General features: G+C 46.9%; 1 protein-coding gene across 2 annotated transcripts in view; it reads left to right on the forward strand.

Annotated features, from left to right (window-relative positions):
- Positions 1 to 19,293, forward strand: part of TANC1 (tetratricopeptide repeat, ankyrin repeat and coiled-coil containing 1) — a 135,049-nt gene that overhangs the window by 99,776 nt on the left and 15,980 nt on the right. For both annotated transcript variants that reach the window (XM_023217397.2, XM_023217398.2), the window contains exon 16: positions 1,031 to 1,109. In XM_023217397.2, coding sequence (XP_023073165.2) covers positions 1,031 to 1,109 — 79 coding nt within the window. The remainder of the gene's footprint in view (positions 1 to 1,030; positions 1,110 to 19,293) is intronic.

Below are 19,293 nucleotides of genomic sequence, written 5' to 3' on the forward strand. Positions count from 1 at the left end.
CAGAAGTCTAAAATCACACTATTGGGAGGCCAGCCTTCCTTCTGAAGTCTGTAGGGGAGAACCTGTCTCCTTGCTTTTTCTCACTTCTTGAAGCCATCTGTATTTTTTAGCTCGTGTACCCTTCCTCCATCTCCAGAGTGCCTTACTTTCATCTTAGCCTCTGTTGTCTCATTTCCTCTGTCCTCTGACCTGGACTCCTCCTGTCTCTCTTAAGAGGATGGTTGTGATTTATTAGATCAGGTGTGTATCAGATATAGACCTTGATGGTTTGAGATAATCGCCCCATTTCAGGGTTCATAATCACATCTGCAATTCCTTGCCCTGTAAGGTCACATTCGCAGGCTTTGGGGATTGGGATGTAGACACCTTTGGGGGCCATTATTCAGCCTACCACAAAGGGTGTGGGCTAGGAGACTGGAAGCTGGCTTTGTCGTGTTCTCCCATTGCTTGCTGCTGTTGCTCGGGGTGAACGCCGGCTCAGGTCCAGGGCACAGATGCTTCGTCTCCTTGCAAGCCAGGATTCCTGCCTCCATACCTGTGACCTGACCTACCCTTTGACAGGAGGAGTCCCATAAGGGAAAAAGAATAATGCTACCAGTAGAAAATGTATTTGAACCATACTTTGTAAAAATTTTGAAAAAGGTATATTGCCTTGTTTTCCTTCCTTGTGAAAAATTGATTCACTATCTTGTGATTTATGCAGAAACTGCACTTGGTGTGATCTGCCATGTCCTTTGTTGATGAGGCTGGCATATATGGGTCATGTTGGAATTCATTAGAATTCTGAGTACCTAGTAATCCTGAACCATGTTGCTGAAATTCAGAGATTTTTTTTTTTAATTATTCTTTAACTGAAAGTGTGAATAGCGTATGAATTATGCTTGAAAACAGTTTTCATTATATTTTTCTCTCTTTGTGCGGCGTGAGATAATGGTTAAAAAACAACACACTCTCTCCTTTGATACATGGGCTATATAATAAGCACCTCTTGCTATGAGAACTCATTAAATCACCTTGCCACTTCTGACAGGTGGTCCAGTGCTTGCTGGGGATGGAGAAGGAACATGAAGTAGAAGTCAATGGCACCGACACATTGTGGGGAGAAACAGGTAATTATAATGCCACTGCTTGTAGTCTGGGGCAGCTTGCTTGATGTTTTAGCCCTATTTTGGCCTAATTGTCTTAAGAATGACTATGATGTATGTAGTCCTATTTTTATTTTATCACAGGCATTTGAAGTTTAGAGCTCCTTGAACTTTCTAAATGAGTAGCAAAACTTTGCTGGAAGCATAAGATTTTATTTTTTAAAGCAATCCTATTAACTGATTATTTTGAATTAGACCAGCAGTTACTGTGCATCAGATGAATGTCAGGTGGAAGTACCTAAGTAAGGTGTTTTCTGGCTTGCCGAATCTCACACATCTCACCAACGTGATCTTCCTGTGACCTGCGCACAGTGAGCTAGGCATGAACTTTTATCCCCATTGTCACATGAATCAAAGGCAGCTCAGCACAGAAGGCAGTGGCCTGCCCTGCCCCGTAGAGAATGAGGGTAAAACTCAGCCTCATGGGGTTTACTCACGTTACCATAAAAATGCAGGCTATCAAGTCATTTTCATTGATCTTTACAGTGAGAAGCTTGGGCTGAGCACATCCTGGTGAAGATTTCAGTTTGTTACTTGTGAGACTAAATCAGTAATGCTGCTTTCCAGTTTTCTACTTGACTGGACTAGTGTTAGAAATCTGAGACTTTAAATTACAAGTTGTTTTTAAATAGACGTCAGCAAGAGTATTTAAAATGAATTTCCAGGTTATGTTTCTGTTGTGTACCTGGTATATAGTGACTTCCATTTCTCTTGCACAGATTTGTTTCCAAATGCTCCTAAATTATTTCCTAACAAGCCAAATGGTGGTGTGGAGAGCTTATTAGATAGCTCACTCTAGGAGAAAGCCACAGAGCCTCACCTCCTGGCAGGAGTGCAGGCCTTTGCTTCAGAGCCTCAGAGCTGTGTGTTCCATCCCCATTGTGGGCCCAAAGAAGGAGCTGGGTGTGCTCCCAGGTGCAGAGAAAGTACAGAATTCCAGCGGAGTTGGATTATATCTACGGGTAAAAAGTATGTGGATTGAAATATTGCCTAATTCTTTATGTAGTCCTCCCCCTTCCCTTTTAAATAGTATAGGCTGCTCTATCATTTGGTGAAAGAAAAGTTTCCATCACATTCCAAATGATGTGGTGGGCAGGAGTGTTGCTGAGTGGATAAGAGCATGACTACTGACAGCCAGAAAGTCTAAATCCCTGTTCTTTCATTGCCTAGTGATAAGAGCCTCTTGGGGTACTTGGGCTTAGACATTCTCATTCACTAGGGGGAAAGCCCAGGATGTAATTTTCTTAACAAGCATCCCAAGTCATTTCAGGTGACTCCTAGCGCCCTGCAGAGCTGTCTAGAAAGCCTGACATAGAGTGACACACAGTGGGAGGTACCCGTGAAGACGATGGACATCAGGTCTAGCAGCCATGACATCACACATTTAGCTCAAGTGAGAATTTCTTACTTTAATATTCAAGATGACTTTTTTATTTGGAAGAAAATTCCAGAGAAGGGCTGATTTTTGAAGGCTTTGTGTGAGCTCTGTTCTCTCAATGACCAGTCCTGAATTGCATTATCCTCCTGCCTTGAGAATCTGCCCGTCAGTTGATGGCTAAAGAGACACATGAGAAACAACAGACTTCCCACCAGTCTTTATCTAGATCAGAATTCTTGGCAGTTTGGCTGGATTCTCTACTTCAGGATCTTCCCAGGCTCCTAATTGGGTATTGGCTGGCTGGGGCTGTGTTCTTCTCAGAGATTCCACTGGGGAAAGACCCACTTCCAAGCTCTCAGCTGTTGGCAGAATTCATCTCTTTGTAGTTGTCCCTGGGTCTTAATGAAAAGGTAAACAGCAACTTGGCCCCTCCCTTCCAAAGCCTCCTGCATAACCTTCAGACCACTTTGCAACCTGGGAAGCAGTTCACACTCTTCCTCACCAGGCATCAGGGTGAATTTCATCAGGCAAGAGTTTACTTGAGACGCTTGTTAAAATGTAAACCAAAAAGAAGCAAGCTAAGTGCTATTTTTCAGGCTAAAAGAGCCACAGTGACTCTCTGTGGACTGCATCTCAACAAAATCCACCTTGCCTTCTCTGTGCATTTTTCTGTCTGGTACCTTTCTCTTGTGCTCCTTCAAAGACAACCACTATCGTCTACTGTCCCAAGCCCTCCTACTTTCCAGGCCTGCATTTGTCAGAGGAATACCTTGAAATCTTGCAGGGGGTTTCAGCTGAGAGAACATCTGCAAATATGGGTCTTTACACAAATGTATACTACATGCTCTGGAATGTGACATCCGTGTTGGGGATTTGGCCACGTGGGGTCTGTTACCAACCCTAAATGTAGGAATGAAGGCAGATGAGGCATCGTACAGAGAACTGAAGGCCTTGGTAAGGATCCTGCGAGTGAATCGGTGAGCTCGCAGTCCTGGTTCTCACCAAGGCTCGACTTCAAGCCATGGGCCCTGGGATTCCCCAGCCTGTGTGACTGCACTGCTGTGTGCATTGTTGCTTGTTGCTGTGGGGACCCACAGAAGGGAAAGGAGTGGTTTTGCATCCTGTTCTCATTTGGTCCTCATTCCTGGGTGTAGTCAATGGTGTTTTGGGTCCAAAACACTCTAGGATGAACCTTATCTGTCCCTAGCCACAGCATAAGGATAGGATCCCAAGAGTAATACCTATCTGGGATGTGGGAAGGTAGCAGAAAAACTGGAAGCTTTGTGTGGATAGCAGTTCATTATTTCTTTTGAAACCTTAAATATGTTTACAGAAGTCTGTCCAGCATGGATTTGGCTGTGAACAGCTTGGCTTTAAAATGCTAGCTGATGAGGTGACAAGGCAGAGCTTCCTCTTCTGTTTTGACTCATCTGCCGGCCTTTGGTTTTCCTGCAGGGACACCCCCGTTAGGAGGACAGCTACCTGCCCATCTCTTCTCTGCCATTGCCAGAGCCAGTGGCGCAGGAGCTAAATTCATGCACAAATTCCTCTTCCAGTTTTCTGCCAGGAGAGCCTTGCAATTCAGTGAATCTGTTCCACATGGCGGAAATGTGGTTGTCATACCTGTTGCTGATTAGAAGCGGTGGGTTCTTGGTGAGGAAGAATGACAGCCACCAGTCAGGGAACAGCAGCCCCATGGAGGTCCCCCTCACTCAGGCCTTCAGTGTGGTGGCACTGGGCACAGCAGCAGCCCTCCACCCTCAGAGCCTTGCACATCTGACTGCTGGTGACCCTGAGTCAACAAATGTCATCACAGAAGTAGGTGGCTCCTGTGTTAGGTTGAAGGAGACAAGAAAATATACAATAGAATTTTAAGACATTCATAAAAAATGGGAACAGTATTTAGTTTGGGGGTTTACTGCAGTAAACCCACAGCCTTTAGAAAACTTGCAGACTGTCTCTACTGGTTTTGGAGAGCAGAGGGCTTAACTTGTGTAAGTTTTTGTTTTCACCAGCATCTGGGATCATTTGCTTTTTGTCTGTCCAATGTTTAGGGACAAGCCATTCAGAACTCAGTGCTGTAGTTCAGTAGCTCTTGAGCTCTCCCTCTCACCATGCATCCTCCGCAGCTTCAAACAAAAGACTGTAGCAGAGAATAAGTAATATGATCCATTCATCAGAAGAAAGCTCAGAGCAGATGATGAATGCCTGCACCTAACAGCACCACCCTGAGGATGCCAAGGCCCTTGGCTCGGTGATATTCAGACTTGGTCAGTGTCTGTTCCGTAGTTTCTCGGCAGCCTGAAACATGGTGAGAACCCACCAGATGCTTGTGGCGTCTGTTTCAGGCATTCCACAGCTGTGACAATTCCATGCTTCCTCCCAAAAAGTTCTGGCTACACTGAGTTACTATCTCCATGTCAGTGTTTGCTGTGAATCAGCCCAAGCCGAAGTGACCAGAGATGCTTAGCTGGTGACCTCATGCTGCTGTGGATTGGCAGAAGGACTGTGTTTGCAAGTTCCAGGCCACTCTTAAGTGTGTGAGCCTGCTTGTGGGCTTCTGGTTAGAACCTTGCTCTGAATAGAAGAGAACAGAGGCCCTTCTGCTCCAGCACTTGCCATGTAGGCAGATGGGCCTGTCTGGTATCAGAGCCTTACCCCTCTCCACTCCCTTGGATCACTCTGCAGGTCCCTTCATAGGATGTACCATCAGTACATCATATTTGATGGACTTTTTTTTGTTTTTGTTTTGTTTTTTTGAGACAGAGTCTCGCTCTGTTGCCAGGCTAGAGTGCTGTGGTGTGATCTCGGCTCACTGCAACCTCCAACTCCCTGGTTCACGGGATTCTCCTGCCTCAGCCTCCCGAGTAGCTGGGATTACAGGCATGCACCACCATGCCGAGCTAATTTTTGTAATTTTAGTAGAGTTTTCACCATATTGGCCAGACTGGTCTTGATCTCCTTACCTCGTGATCCACCCAACTTGGCGCCTCCCAAAGTGCTGGGATTATAGGTGTGAGCCACCGCATCTGGCCTTGATAGGCTTATTTGATGTGGCTTATTTGACAGGTGGCTGCTTTTCCCAAATTGTGGGCTTTTTTGGGTTTGTTTTTTGAGACAGGGTCACACTCTGTCACCCATGTTGGAGTGCAGTGGCGCAATCACGGTTCACTGCAGCATCTGCCTCCCCAGGCTCAGGTGCTCCTCCCACCTTGGGCTCCTGAGTAGCTACGACTACAGGCATGAGCCACCACACCTGGCTAATTTTTGTATTTTTGGTAGAGACGCAAAACATGGGGATTCACCATGTTGCCCAGGCTGGTCTCAAATCCTTGGGCTCAAGCAGTCCTCCTGACTCAGCCTCCCAAAGTGCTGGGATTACAGGCATGAGCCACCACACCCAGCCAGTCATGGGCTTTGTGAGGGCAGAAGTTTCCCTGTCTTTTGTCCTCACGTTTGTGTATGGCAGCCGTCGGTTCTAGTGCTACCCAATAGAACTTTCTGTAGTAATGGAAGTGGTATCTGTTTTGTCCTGCATGGTAGCTACTAGCCACATGTGGCTATTGAGTACTTGAAATGTGACTTGTGCAACTGAGGAACAGTAGTTTAAAATCTCATCTTAATTTATCTAAATTATATGTGACAGGTGGCCACCAAATTGGACAGTGCAGGTATAGCCCGGTCCTTGTCACATAGGTATTGACCAAGTGGACAAGTGGATTTACATGAAACAAACTCATATTTTTAGGGAGGGAGATGTTCACCTGCAGAATAATTTGGGATAAATACCTGTGGTTGGAGGGGGAGGAGTAAGGGGCCTGGTCACTCATAAAGACCCAGTGTCCTGATTTCTTGGTGTCCTAGCTCAGACCATGCTTTGCTGGACTCCAGGATGGCTCACATCCTCTCGCCAAGTCCTCGGTGGGCTGCTGGGTTGGATCTTTGGAAACACAGCTATTAGCCAAGCATAGAGTGGGCATAGCCCCATCGGTGTCCATAACATCTGCCTTTCTGCAGCCTGGGTGTGCTGTGCCCTCATGCAGATCTCTGGCAGCCATCCTGCCCTGTCATGGTCACCCCCTCAGAGGTCCTTCTGTTTGAAGGAAGGTCACCAGCACACCCAGAGCCCCATGCTTCGTGCACAGGACCATGGTGGCTCCCCAGGGCTGCCCTGCCCTAATTTCTGGAAGGGGATGCCCTATCAGAGTTGGTTAGAAGTATGACTGAAATACTTCATGTGAAGTGTTATTTTATGTTAAATCAGTACTATTTTAATTGTTGAATACTTTCTAAAGGAGTTTAGTCAGGTAAGTAATTTTTATTGCCAAAGCAACTATTTGCCTCTGTTCCTAAGATGGGCCAGATTTTCTCCACTGTCAGTTGAATGGACTATTTAGCCGCATCGCAGGCCTCCCTTTGTGTAGTGCATTGAAGCAGTTCCACTCAGCATGTGTGCTCACCGTAGTTCACTGTTCACTAATTCTGGATGGAATTTTGGACAGAACCTGGCTCCCTCTGGATCTTGAGCCCTTAGGCAGTGCCCTGCAGCTGGGGTGGGTGTTTCCAGGCCCCTCTTGGGGGCGGGATCCTCGCACCTGTTTCCAAATTGGGCTGTGAAGCTGGGTCCTGTTGTATTTGACACTTTGATGATTTTCGTTTCCCTCTTGTTTCCATGGGACTGCTTTCCTTTCCCCTTCTGTGGCTCTTTTGGCTTCCATCACAGGGAGCCCCAGGCATGGAGAGTGGGCTTCCCACATCCAAAGCCGCCCCAGAACACAGGGAGCCGGATGCCTTATTACTGTTGGTGTAAAAATGACCCATTCTTCATTTGAATTTACCGTAGGCATTTTGGAGAGAGGAGGGGCTGTTATTTGATAAGAATGTAAAATGTCAGGCCTACTGGATTGAGCTTTGCAGTCACATATATAGTCATCCCCCACATAATGATGTTTCTGTCAGCAACACACTGCATGTGAGAAGGTGTTCCCATAAAAATACTGTGTCTTTACTTTTTCTGTGTTGCTATTTTTTCTGTGGTTAGTTACACAAGTACCACTGTGTTACAGCTGCCTACAGTATCCACTACAGTAAGAGGCTGTACCGGTTAGCAGTTTAGGAGCAAGGTGCTGTACTATGTAGCCTAGGTATGTAGTAGACTACACCATCGAGGTTCGTGTAAGTCCACCATGTGGTGTTAGCACGATCATACAATCACCTAATGATACATTTCTCAGGATGCATCCCTGCCATTGATGATGTGTGACCTTTAATCATGAAGTATCCTCCTCATTAGGTAATGCATGCACATCTCAGGACAGAATTTCAGGTGAGAGACTGGAAGGAAAGTGTTTGCCCATGGCTTGTTGGGGCATGTGGAGAATATGTGTTACATGGAACACACGTGGAGGATCCTGTAGGGAAAACTGTGACTTGCTGTCGAATACTGAAGATACTGGATTTTTCAGAGGTCCTGAGCATCTCACCAGTACTGGTTTTGGAAATTTTTTATCAAGGCATTCCTTCCTCTGAAAGTGTTTGTTCTAAGAAGGTTCAGTAAGGTTAGTGGGCATGGAAATCCAGGCTGCTGTCAGTCGGAACTGTCCTCGGCATAACAACATGATGGGGAGTAAGGCAGTACCCTCAAGGGTGCGTGGGAGGGACTACCCAGGATCCTGAAAGGAGCAAGATGGGGTGGGGTGACCCTGTGCCTTATAAAGGAGGGACAAAGTGGGGTTACCAGCATGGAAGGGGTAACAGGGCTCTGGATGGAAAGGATGGGCACAGGGGTCCCCCAAACAGTAGAGGCAGATGGGGGATCAGAACTGAGGGGGCTGGGTTTGTCCACACCCTGTCCTCCTGGTCTCACAGATCCCTGGGTTTTGCCCCTGATGTGGGTGGGTTCTGGAGACCACTCCTCTCTGCAAAGAGGGCAGAGGGGTCAGGTCAGCATGTCCCCACCCTGTAGGGTAGGCTGCGAGGCCAGCAGTGAGCAGGTAGAAACCCAGGGGTGGCGTCTCAAGCATGAACGAATTGGCCCCTTAACCATCTTCTTCAAGCTGTTCTTGCTGTACGTAGAGTCCATTTTTCTAATGAGTGAATCCTGAATGTTTAACAAAAAATACTTCTGCCTTCAACAGAAAAATGTATTCATTCATATTTTGGGAAGGATTACACTCCCACAGAAAAATCATCCTTGTTTCTTTCAAATTCTTGAAATGATATTTGGATTCTTTCTGTGTTTTGGGGGCCAGATGTGAGATAGTGTAAAATGCTTTTGTGGAAATGCCCCCTTTTTACACTGAGAACTTACGTGGTGTCCTGGCACGTAACCAAGTCCTCAGCACAAGCTTAGTCCTTACCGAGAGGAGAGACAGAACTTTATGCCTGCTTTAAATAACTTGGTGTGTAACCCAGCCTTCCACATGTGAACATTCTCAGCACACTTTAGAAGTGACAGCTGTCCAAAGGTCCAGTCTTCTCATGGATTCTTAGAAGAACAAAGTCTGTATGAAAGATGGCTTATATTGTTTATCTTTTAGGAAATTATTTTTAAATTGAGGTTACATTATTTATAGCACACACATTATTCCTCAAAGGATTTGAAGAAGCTTACTTGAAATGATGCAGATAAGAACTTTAAAACACTAAGTCAGGAATAGGACATGAAGAACCACTCAAACATTCGTGCCATGGCATACTAAATTGAGCTACCACTGTGGCTGTAGAATGCCATGTGGCCAGAATTAGAGGGGAATACACTCCTTATAAACTATTTTTATTGTCCATGGGAGAAATCACAGCAGTTCCTCAGAAAAAGAGAAGCACTTTCTGGTACTTTCATTCTAAACAACACTCATAGAAGGTTGTTGGTTGCTTTAGATATTTTTAAAGGTGACTTCCTGGAGGCAGCAGTGTAGGAGCTAAGAACTCAGACTGGCTGGGTGCAGTGGCTCATGCCTGTAATCCCAGCACTTAGGGAGACCGAGGCGGATATGAGGTCAGGAGTTCAAGACCAGCCTGGCCAACATGGTGAAACCCAGTCTCTACTAAAAATACAAAAACTAGCCAGGCGTGGTGGCAGGTGCCTGTAATCCCAGCTACTCAGGAGGCTGAGTCAGGGAATTGCTTAAACCCAGGAGGCAGAGGTTGCAGTGAGCCAAGATTATGCCACTGCACTCCAGCCTGGGCAACAGAGTGATACTTGTCTCAAAAAACAAAACAAAACAAAAACCTTAGACTTAGCCACACTCCCACTGGCTGTGGGACCTTAAGTAAGTTGTTTAATTTCTCTGGGGCTTATTTTCCTCATCTGTAACAGAACTGTGAGTAGTGCTTGCCTCATAGAAGTTGATTGTGTTCACCAAATTTGTGAATATGGAGGACCAAGAGCATTGTGTAGGCAGCCCTTTACAAATGGCATGGTATGTTATTTAAATCCAATAGCATCTTCCTGTTTTGATCAAGAGCATGGCTTCAGGTCCATTCCATTGCTCGGGTTAGGTTTCTGACTCTGACACTGATTCCCTTTGTGATTTGGGGCAGATGATGTAACTCCTGTGACTCAGTTATTTCACCTCAGTAACGTGGGCATCATCGTGACACCTGGTTCAAAAGGTTCTTAACAAGATTAAATGAGAATCCACCCGGGGTATTTTGTGCAGCTCTCAGCAGTTGATGCGTGTTCAATAAATGCTATGTATTGTCAGGGTTGTGATAAGTTGATTAATATTATTATTGTAATGTGTTATTAATGTATGCTATACATTTGTCGGTTAAGTGGATGTGTAAGTGATGGAATCTTCAACTTTGCAATTACTTTGGAAGATGGAGTCATAAGGATGGAAAAGAAAGGAATTTTGAGGCCGGGCGCGGTGGCTCAAGCCTGTAATCCCAGCACTTTGGGAGGCCGAGACGGGTGGATCACGAGGTCAGCAGATCGAGACCATCCTGGCTAACACGGTGAAACCCCGTCTCTACTAAAAAATACAAAAAACTAGCCAGGCGAGGTGGCGGGTGCCTGTAGTCCCAGCTACTTTGGAGGCTGAGGCAGGAGAATGGCTTAAACCCGGGAGGCGGAGCTTGCAGTGAGCTGAGATCCCGCCACTGCACTCCAGCCTGGGCGACAGAGCAAGACTCCGTCTCAAAAAAAAAAAAAAAAAGAAAGGAATTTTGGTCACACGTGTAAAGTCCTGTTTACAGGTGCAGTTACACATTTTATTTTTTAAAAGAAGTTGGCAATTTGAGGTTCCTGTTTAATCTCAAATGCACATACAGGCTGACAGTGCTTTTACAGTAGAATTTGTAACATGGTCAGGAGCGTTCTGGTTCCCCAGATTTGGATTCTGCCGTGTCTTCACCTCCCATAGATAGCTCGGTGAAAACAGGGTCATGTCTGTCAGCAGAGGGAGCCACATTTTTCCATGATGCTTGGTTGATGCCTGTTGTCTTATAACACAGAATCCCCGTATCTGGCCCCAGCCAGGCTGCTTCTGCAGGCCCATCATGGCTGTTGGGAGATCTGGCCCTCCTGGGAGAGTTTTGGCAAATGGGAAACAATAAGCAAGGTGTTCAAAACCACAACTTTTTAAATTTGTGCATGAGATAGTTCTGAGAGATGCATCCTTAGGCAATTTGGTCATTGTGTGAACATCCGCCAGTGTACTTACACAAGCCTGGATGGCACAGCCTATTGCTCCCAGGCTCCAAGCCTGTACAGCATATTGCTGTACTGAATACTGTAGGCAGCTATAACACAAAGGTAAATATTTGCGTGTCTAAACATAGAGAAGGTATAAAAATGTATTATGAGACCACTGTGCTGTTGTAGTATGCACAGTCTGTCGCTGACTGAAACATCGTCACACGGCCTGTGACTGTACCTGGGCAGTGCTGGCTTCCCATTCGTGAGGTCACTGAACAGCAGTGCCCCAGCCTGCAGAAGCTTCAGTTGAGGCTTGGCAGTGTTGGAGGCTTGTCCCAGACCCCAAGGCTTGGGACGTTTGTCTCCCAGTGCAAGTACAGTTTTCTGGAAGAGCCATCTTGATTACCTTCATTTTATCCTTTAAATTGTTTAGGATTAGGTTAGATAACTGCCTGGTCTTTGTAGAGGTGAAAAATTTATAGCTCTTGGAGAGTATGTTCTTCTAATAGAAGCCTTCCCCTCCCTCAGAGACAGGAGGAAATGCCTAACAAAGAACAAAGCGAGGCTACGAAATTTGGCTTCTGTAAATCTTGGTCCTATTTCTAGAAGGTGGGGCGGGGTGGCACATTGCCTGGCCTTTTGGGGAGGGGTTGCTGCTTTGAGCCAGAGGACATGGGGGCCAGCTTCCCCGAGGCCCTCAGCATGACAGCTGAGCTCCCAGTGGCGGCAAAGCAAGTCTGACTGGTCAGCCTCCGTGTAGCCACTTAGAGTCAGTTACAAAGGTGGGGCGGGCAGTCATTCCCAGAGTTAAAAAAAAAAAAAATCCTAAAATCCCTCATTACATTTTACCATTGAGATAAAGTAGCTGAGAAATGTGCAATGTGTCAGGCACACTCTTTCCTGGTGGTCTCTGCCTTTACAGTTGAGCAGGGTGTGGCCATCGGGCCTGGGCTGAGGGTCAAGCATCACTACCTTCATCACATCTCACAGTTCTCACCTTGGCCACAATTAGATGACATTTATGAGAACCCTGCTGCTTTCAATTAATGTTGACACTCATTTTTTTCATTTTCCACTCATTTTTGTAAAATATGGGAGAGGCCAGGATAATAGGAAGTAAATTCCACATGTGAATACAAGTATACAGGCAGAGCCCAGCCACCCTGCCCTGCCCGCAGTGCCCTCTCAGCCAGCAGAAAGTGGGTTCTCCTGGTGTAAGCTGTTCTCCGGAGGTAGTTCATTCCGGCTTGCAGAATGGTTTTCATACATCCATGGGTAATGCATGAAAAGGTCATAGTCTGCCAGCAGGAAGCTACTTCTGTGTGCACTGACCCTGCTGCCCTTCTCTCTAAAGCCCCCAAATTGGGTCCAAAACCAAATGTGGGTGGGAATACAGACCCATTGTTGTGATCTGTAAGCCAAGCCATCCTGAGCCTGGGTAGCATATCCCGTGAATTTGAGTGACAGATCTGCTATAAAATTTTAGGAATAGCCCTGTTTGTGGAATGACTGTGTCCCTGGCAAGTTGACAGTGGAGTTTTTGCAAATCAAATCTTTTCCCAGAGAACTTTAGTATATAAAAGATTGCTGCAAACCATCCATTTTATGGTGCAAAAAACTCTCTCTTGCTGCTGTTTCCAATACGTTCAGATTGTTGTCAGGTTTTGTTTTTTTTTTTTTTTTTTTTTTAATTTACTTTGAGACCGTGTCTTGCTCTGTCACCAGGCTGGAGTGCAGTGGAGAGATCTCGGCTCACTGCAAGCTCCGCCTCCCGGATTCAAGTGATTCTCCTGCCTCAGCTTCCCGAATAGCTGGGATTACAGCTGTGTGCCATCATGCCCAGCTAATTTTTGTACTTTTAGTAGAGACAGGGTTGCACCATGTTGGCCAGAATGGTCTCGATCTCTTGACCTCGTGATCTGCCGGCCTCGGCCTCCCAAAGTGCTGGGATTACAGGCATGAGCCACCGCGCCGGCCTTTTTTTTTTTTTGATTGTTTGTTTTAAGATGGAGTCTTGCTTTATTGCCCAGGCTAGAGTACAATGGCACAATCTCTGCTCACTGCAATCTCTGCCTCCCAGGTTCAAGCAATTCTCCTGCCTCTGCCTCCCGAGTAGCTGGGATTACAGGCGTGTGCCATCACGCCCAGCTAATTTTTGTACTTTTAGTAGAGACAGGGTTTCACCATGTTGGCCAGAATGGTCTTGATCTCTTGACCTCGTGATCTGCCCGCCTCGGCGTCCCAGAGTGCTGGGATTACAGGCGTGAGCCACCGTGCCCGGCCAGTCAGGTTGTTCGTAAAATGAACGTCTGCCATTACAAACCTACTTGCCTTCTCAAGACAGGAGGCAAGTTGCTGAGGTGAAATTATTCAGATCGTCAGAAAATATGTGCTTTCATGGGAATCTAATTCACAAATGCCATCTTGTTAAGGATTTTGCAACTAGAATAAATTGTGTCCAATTTGAGTCCTAAAAAGTGCCATCTGTTCACGTTGATTTTTGAGCTCCCATTTCATACCAAGTCTTTTTTTTTTTTCTCCATCTTTGTATTTCACTGGCCAGAAGGCAAGGTACTGCCCGTAGCAGGGCATTCTTTTCTCCTGCCCTCCCCTGCCCTCTTTTCCTTCGGGTCAGGCGGAGTGCATTAACCCTCACTGGAGCCTGGTGGGCAGCACCCGAGGTCGGCCTTTGCAGCAGAATAGCTGGAATTCCTGAGCATAATTTAGCCATGGTCCTGTTTGCTTAAGCATGTGGCTGGCTATTCTTCAGTCTCTTTTGTTTCCGTATATGGTGTTGGTAAGTCCCTGAGGCTGCTAAAACTTGAGATCCCCTGAAAATGGCAGAGCCTCAGGAGTTTGCAGCGATGGCCCCAGAATACTCAATCTGCTTAGAAAAAGGAAAACACAGATCTTGTTTTCTGTCTGCATCATTTGTAAACGAGAGCCTCGTCAGGAATTTGTGTGTAGTACGTGATCTGTTTTAAGCCTGAGCAAAGTCTGCCTGTACTTACAGGTTTTTAGTTGCCTCGAGGAAGTCACCAAATACCATAGCAAGAGTTGTGAAGGAAAAGGAGGAGGACAGAGTCTAACCCCGTTGCCATGCCCAGGGTGGCACACTCGCCCCTTGTCAGTTGCTCCAACTTGTGGCTTCTCTGATGCCTCTGTGAAACAGAGGTCCCTATTTTTAGTGCTGGACTATCATTTCTGATGTGCTGCTGTTGCAAAAATTCAGCAGCAGCTGCAACAGAAATCCTGATTTAAAGGCCCCATTTATAATGGAGATGAAACTTGTTTACTGAATAAAAGAGCAGAATGCTGTGGTGGATGGGCTGCTTCAGATCTCATCAAATGGAAGAGTCCTGTGTTTATTCCTTTGCATGGTGTCATGCATTTACCTGGGCCCTGCCTCTGCATGGAGCCAATGTGTCTTTGTTTTGATTCATTCCTCCTTCTGGTTAACCGGGGAGAAGAGAAAGAGGGAGTTGTTCTTTGCCTGGAGGAAAATGGCAGAGCAGCAGCAGATCCAGGTAGTGGTTCAATACCCAGATCTTCCAGCGTAACAATCACAAGATCAGATCAATCCAGATAATGTATATTGTAGGAGAGGAAGAAATCACTTTATCCTTACCCTTCACAGTTCTTGGGACAGACTGCAGCGATGAAAGACAGATTAACACAAACAGAAGTCGAATAGCAGGTGTATCTTGTTATCTTGTGTTGTATCTGTGGGAGATACCCAGAGAAATGAGTCAGTGTCCAAGAGGTGGCTTAGATTTTAGGCTTAAAAGCCATCATCCCAGCCGGGCACCGTGGCACATGCCTGTAATCCCAGCACTTTGGAAGGCTGAGGCGGGCAGATCACAAGGTCAGGAGTTCGAGACCTGCTTGGCCAACATGGTGAAACCCCGCCTCTACTAAAAATACAAAAATTAGCCAGGTGTGGTTGTGCACGCCTGTAATCCCAGCTAACTGGGAGGCCAAGGCAGGAGAATTGCTTGAACCTGAGAAGCAGAGGTTGCAGTGAGCTGAGATTGTGCTACTGCACTCCAGCCTGGGTGACAGAGTGAGAAACCATCTCAAAGGAAAAAAAAAAATCCCCTGAAACAAAGATAAATGGTGTGGGGAAGGCCAGTTATGGGGAGGTACCCAAGAAAAGCGGTTAACAAGGGTAAGGTTTGTGAGCCAGATTTTTCATTGATAGAAGTCTCTAGTCATGTAGTCATCCTTCTCTTCTTGGTATAGAAAGGAAGACACCCTTGAATTTTGTCTTACAAGAGGATAACTTCTCTGTTTTTGGAATCCCTCCTGTGTCTTCAGTATCTCAAAATAATCAGCTCAAAATCTTTATGCAAAAAGGTGTATTTTGGGGTGGCATATTCTGGTCTCTCACAATATAAAAGTACCCCAAGCCTTATATTAGTAGGAATCATTAACATTATCATTGTGGCAGGAAGAGACTACAGCGGGAATTCCCAGGACAGCAGGGACCAGAACTGGTTTGTGTAGATTCTCAGAGTACAGATAGGATCACCTTGGACCCTGGTTTCCAAACATTTTAGGTATGGGAACCGCCTCCCACCTCTGTCTCTGTGTGTCGGTATGTAAAACTGACATAAATACCATCCTGTTAATGGTATTTATGTCAGTTTTACATACTGACGTACTGAGATTAAATGTCTGCTCAGGAAGGGCAATGGGCCTGTTTGCATAACACAAATATGAATGGTACCTGCAGTCCAGATCAGCTGTAGCATCCGTGCCCTTCAATATTTTGTTCTGGTTGCACTGTCTTGAAAGAATCCACTTCGTCATCCAGATCAGTGATGCAGATGGCAATTGTTGTTAAGAACGGCTCTTCCTGTAGTTCTAAGAAATTATCTAACTAGAAAGATGACAGGAAAAGCACTATTATGAGGACTGCCCAGTGGTAAGTTATTCTGGACACCCATGGTAATGCGCTGGGCCCCAAGGTATCAGAATTTAGTGATAGCGGCCAGGCACAGTGGCTCACACCTGTAATCCTAGCACTTTGGGAAGCCAAGGTGGGCAGATCGCCTGAGGTCAGGAGCTCAAGACCAGCCTGGCCAACATGGTGAAACCCCGTCTCTACTAAAAATATAAAAATCAGCCGGGCATGGGGGCTCGTGCCTGTAATCCCAGCTACTCGGGAGGCTGAGGCAGGGGAATCCCTTGGACCTGGGAGGCAAAGGTTGCAGTGAGCCAAGACTGCACCACTGCACTCCAGCCTAGGTAACAGAGCAAGATCCTGTCTCAAAAACAAAAAGAAAGAATTTAGTAACTGCAAAGGTGGTGGTGGTTGGGTGGGGGGGGGGTATTGTGTTTATTACAAAATTTTAAATAAGGTGCATTTAAAGAATGAAATGAGGACTAAGCATTTGCGGAAACTTTGGCCTTTTCATAACTCTGGTCAGGCTCAACTCCTTAGCTTTCTGCGTGGGAAAACTGAAGCTCACAGACCTTGAGGATTTGCCAAGGTCACACATAGCAACTGAGACTAGATCATGTCTTCAGGTGTCTTGTGCTGTGTTACATCCTGGACCTTGGGACTCCAGAGCTGAGCAGTCTCTCACTTTCTGAGAACCATGGTGCACAGGCCCCCTGTGCCCTCCACTAGGATGACTCACTGAACACACATGTTGGTGCCAGCACTGACTTCTCATGAGGACCTTGGCTGGGCTTACCAGCTACCTCCTTGAAGAGCTACAAGGGACCATGTCCCAGTGCATGTGATGGACTGTTCTACCACAGAGAACTGAAGTTGTTATGCCTCATGGAAAAATATTGTAGCATCAGGTGTCAGAGCATCTTGACAGCTGGCAGATGCCTGCTCTCTCTGGTGCTCAGACAAGGCTTGGGGAGCTGGGAGTCAGCTCCTGACTTGTTACCTCCGCTGGTCCCCCACTGCTTTAGTGCTGTCTGCTGCAAACATAGATCAAGAGGCTTGAGGACATCCATCAGGACAGAGCCCTTTAAACGCATTTTTCTGGAGAAACGTGGTGGCCTCCTTTCTGAAAAGAAACAGGCCGTCATCTGGGTGGTGAGGAATAGGGCGTGGGAGGAATCGGCCAGGCCTGCAGACTGGCCCTGAGCTCCCTGGGCTGCTGTGTAAACTCTTACGAGGGGCTGGTCTATGATGAGGCCACTGAGGAAGGTCCCTTCACTGATGAGTTCCACACTGACTGAGGACCAGAAGCAAAGTGAGAGCTGCTTTGCTCTTCTGGAAGGATGGAGGAAGGGGATGCTTTCTCCACAGTCATCCTGGGCCTGACCTTTACATCCTTAGGTCCACAAGACCAGGACTGCCTGCTGCCCACACTCACTCCCTCACTTTCCGTTGACGAGGCCCCAGATTGAACACGGAGCTCAGGTGATCCATGGGACAGATGTGGCTACCTCTCTGTGACATGTGAAGAGGTGAGGTCGCCAGCCACACTGCACCATGGCCCTGAGGACAGTCTGTAGAGACTGTTTAGTAGGGTAGCTAGTTTGTTGCAGGGAGATAACTGGTTTGCCGCCTTTTGTGTATGTGGCTCCTGGAGGTTAAACCATGGCCATGCTGACTGGTGTGACCAGAGGAGGTCACAAATCAGCAACAGACTCCCAGCTTCCCTGGGCTTTATTGTAGGAACTAGAGGAAGCAGGCATCTGTTAGCTGCCCTGAGGGGTGTCAAAGAGGACAGGCAGACAAAGGGGTGTGTGCAGACACCAGCATCCTTGAGCCCTTGGCTCCTAGGGCTTAGCTCTGAGACCCGAGCTCAGAAGGTACACAGGAGACAAACCAGGTCCCACCCTTGCTAATCGGAAGCCCACAGGTGACCCTCTCACAAGACGGCTGTCACAGCATTCTGCTTTTGAACTGTGTATGAACAAAGTCCTCTATGTTTTCTTTTGGGTTTGGTTTCTTTGAATCCTTGTTAAGTTTGTGAGACTGACTTGGTCAGTCGTGTTTAGCCACATGGTGTTTATTTTTGTAGACATGTAGTGTTCTGCTGATTGACTGTGCCACTTTCTTGAAGCCTACTGCTGCTGATGATGATGGTTGTTTGGATTGCTTGCAGCCCGGGGTGCGGTGAGCATTTTTGCTTGTGTTTCTGGTGCACCCTGAGAGTGCCTGCGGGGTGCATCTCTGCAAGTGGTTTGCTGGGTGCGGGGGTTACACCCATCTTCAACTTACTCGTAGGGTCAGCCTGTTTTCCAGAGCAGCCACCGTGCGCCTTTCCGCTAGCAGGGTGTGAGCTTTCTTGTTCCACATCCGTCTCTCATTAGTGAGCCTGGTTACTAATGGGGCTGGGTGCTCCTCGTAGGCTCCCTGGCATGTGGACCACACCTTTTGAAGGCCTGTTTCTGTGTTGCCCCATTTTCAGCCTGAGAGGTCTGTCTGCCTGACTGACTTTTAAGAGACTGTCCACTTCCCTATTCTGGAAACTGGAAATGTATAGGTTGGAGGCTATATTTAGAAACAGGGTCATCCCAGGCATGTGCTGGGAATAGAACCAGGGCGCCACGCTCCATCTCCTCCCTCCCTCCAGAAGAACAGCCGTCCCTCGCCACTCAGCCCTTTGCTGGCCTCTGGTCCCACTGAAGAGCCGATCGTCCTGGCCTGGGGTGGTTTCTGCCACCTCCTCCGTCCTCCTCTCTAGACAGTGATTCCCGCGATGAGCAGAAGCAACTCTTCGAACTATACCCCCTGCCTATTACCCCCAAATTAAGAATCGGGGAGTGGGGAGGCCCAGGCTGATGGGAGAGTGCCATGAGTCTCGTTGTCCTCTCTCCTTGCATGCCGTTTTTCTTTCATCCTTAGCTGACTTCTCGCAGCACCGCCTCGACAGCTCACTGCCTCTGAGCCAGCGTGTTCACTCCGGCCCTCTACAGTTGGATCTTCTTTTCTTTCTTGACTTTCTTAACCCTGAATCTTGACTTGTTAAGGAGATTCTTTAACGAGGGGGGAGTGACATGCACGCTAGACTGCCTGAGTGATTGTTCTTGTTGAATGAAATTTTATGATTTTAGGGTAAGAGGCCAAACTAGACAATAATACCAACCTGTGTTTGTGTTGCACTGTATTCTGGTTATCTGTTCCTGTGAAAAACAGAAACAAAACTTAGCCA

This window comes from Piliocolobus tephrosceles, chromosome 11 (assembly GCF_002776525.5).
Source record: "Piliocolobus tephrosceles isolate RC106 chromosome 11, ASM277652v3, whole genome shotgun sequence".
NCBI classification, from domain to species: Eukaryota; Metazoa; Chordata; class Mammalia; order Primates; family Cercopithecidae; genus Piliocolobus; species Piliocolobus tephrosceles.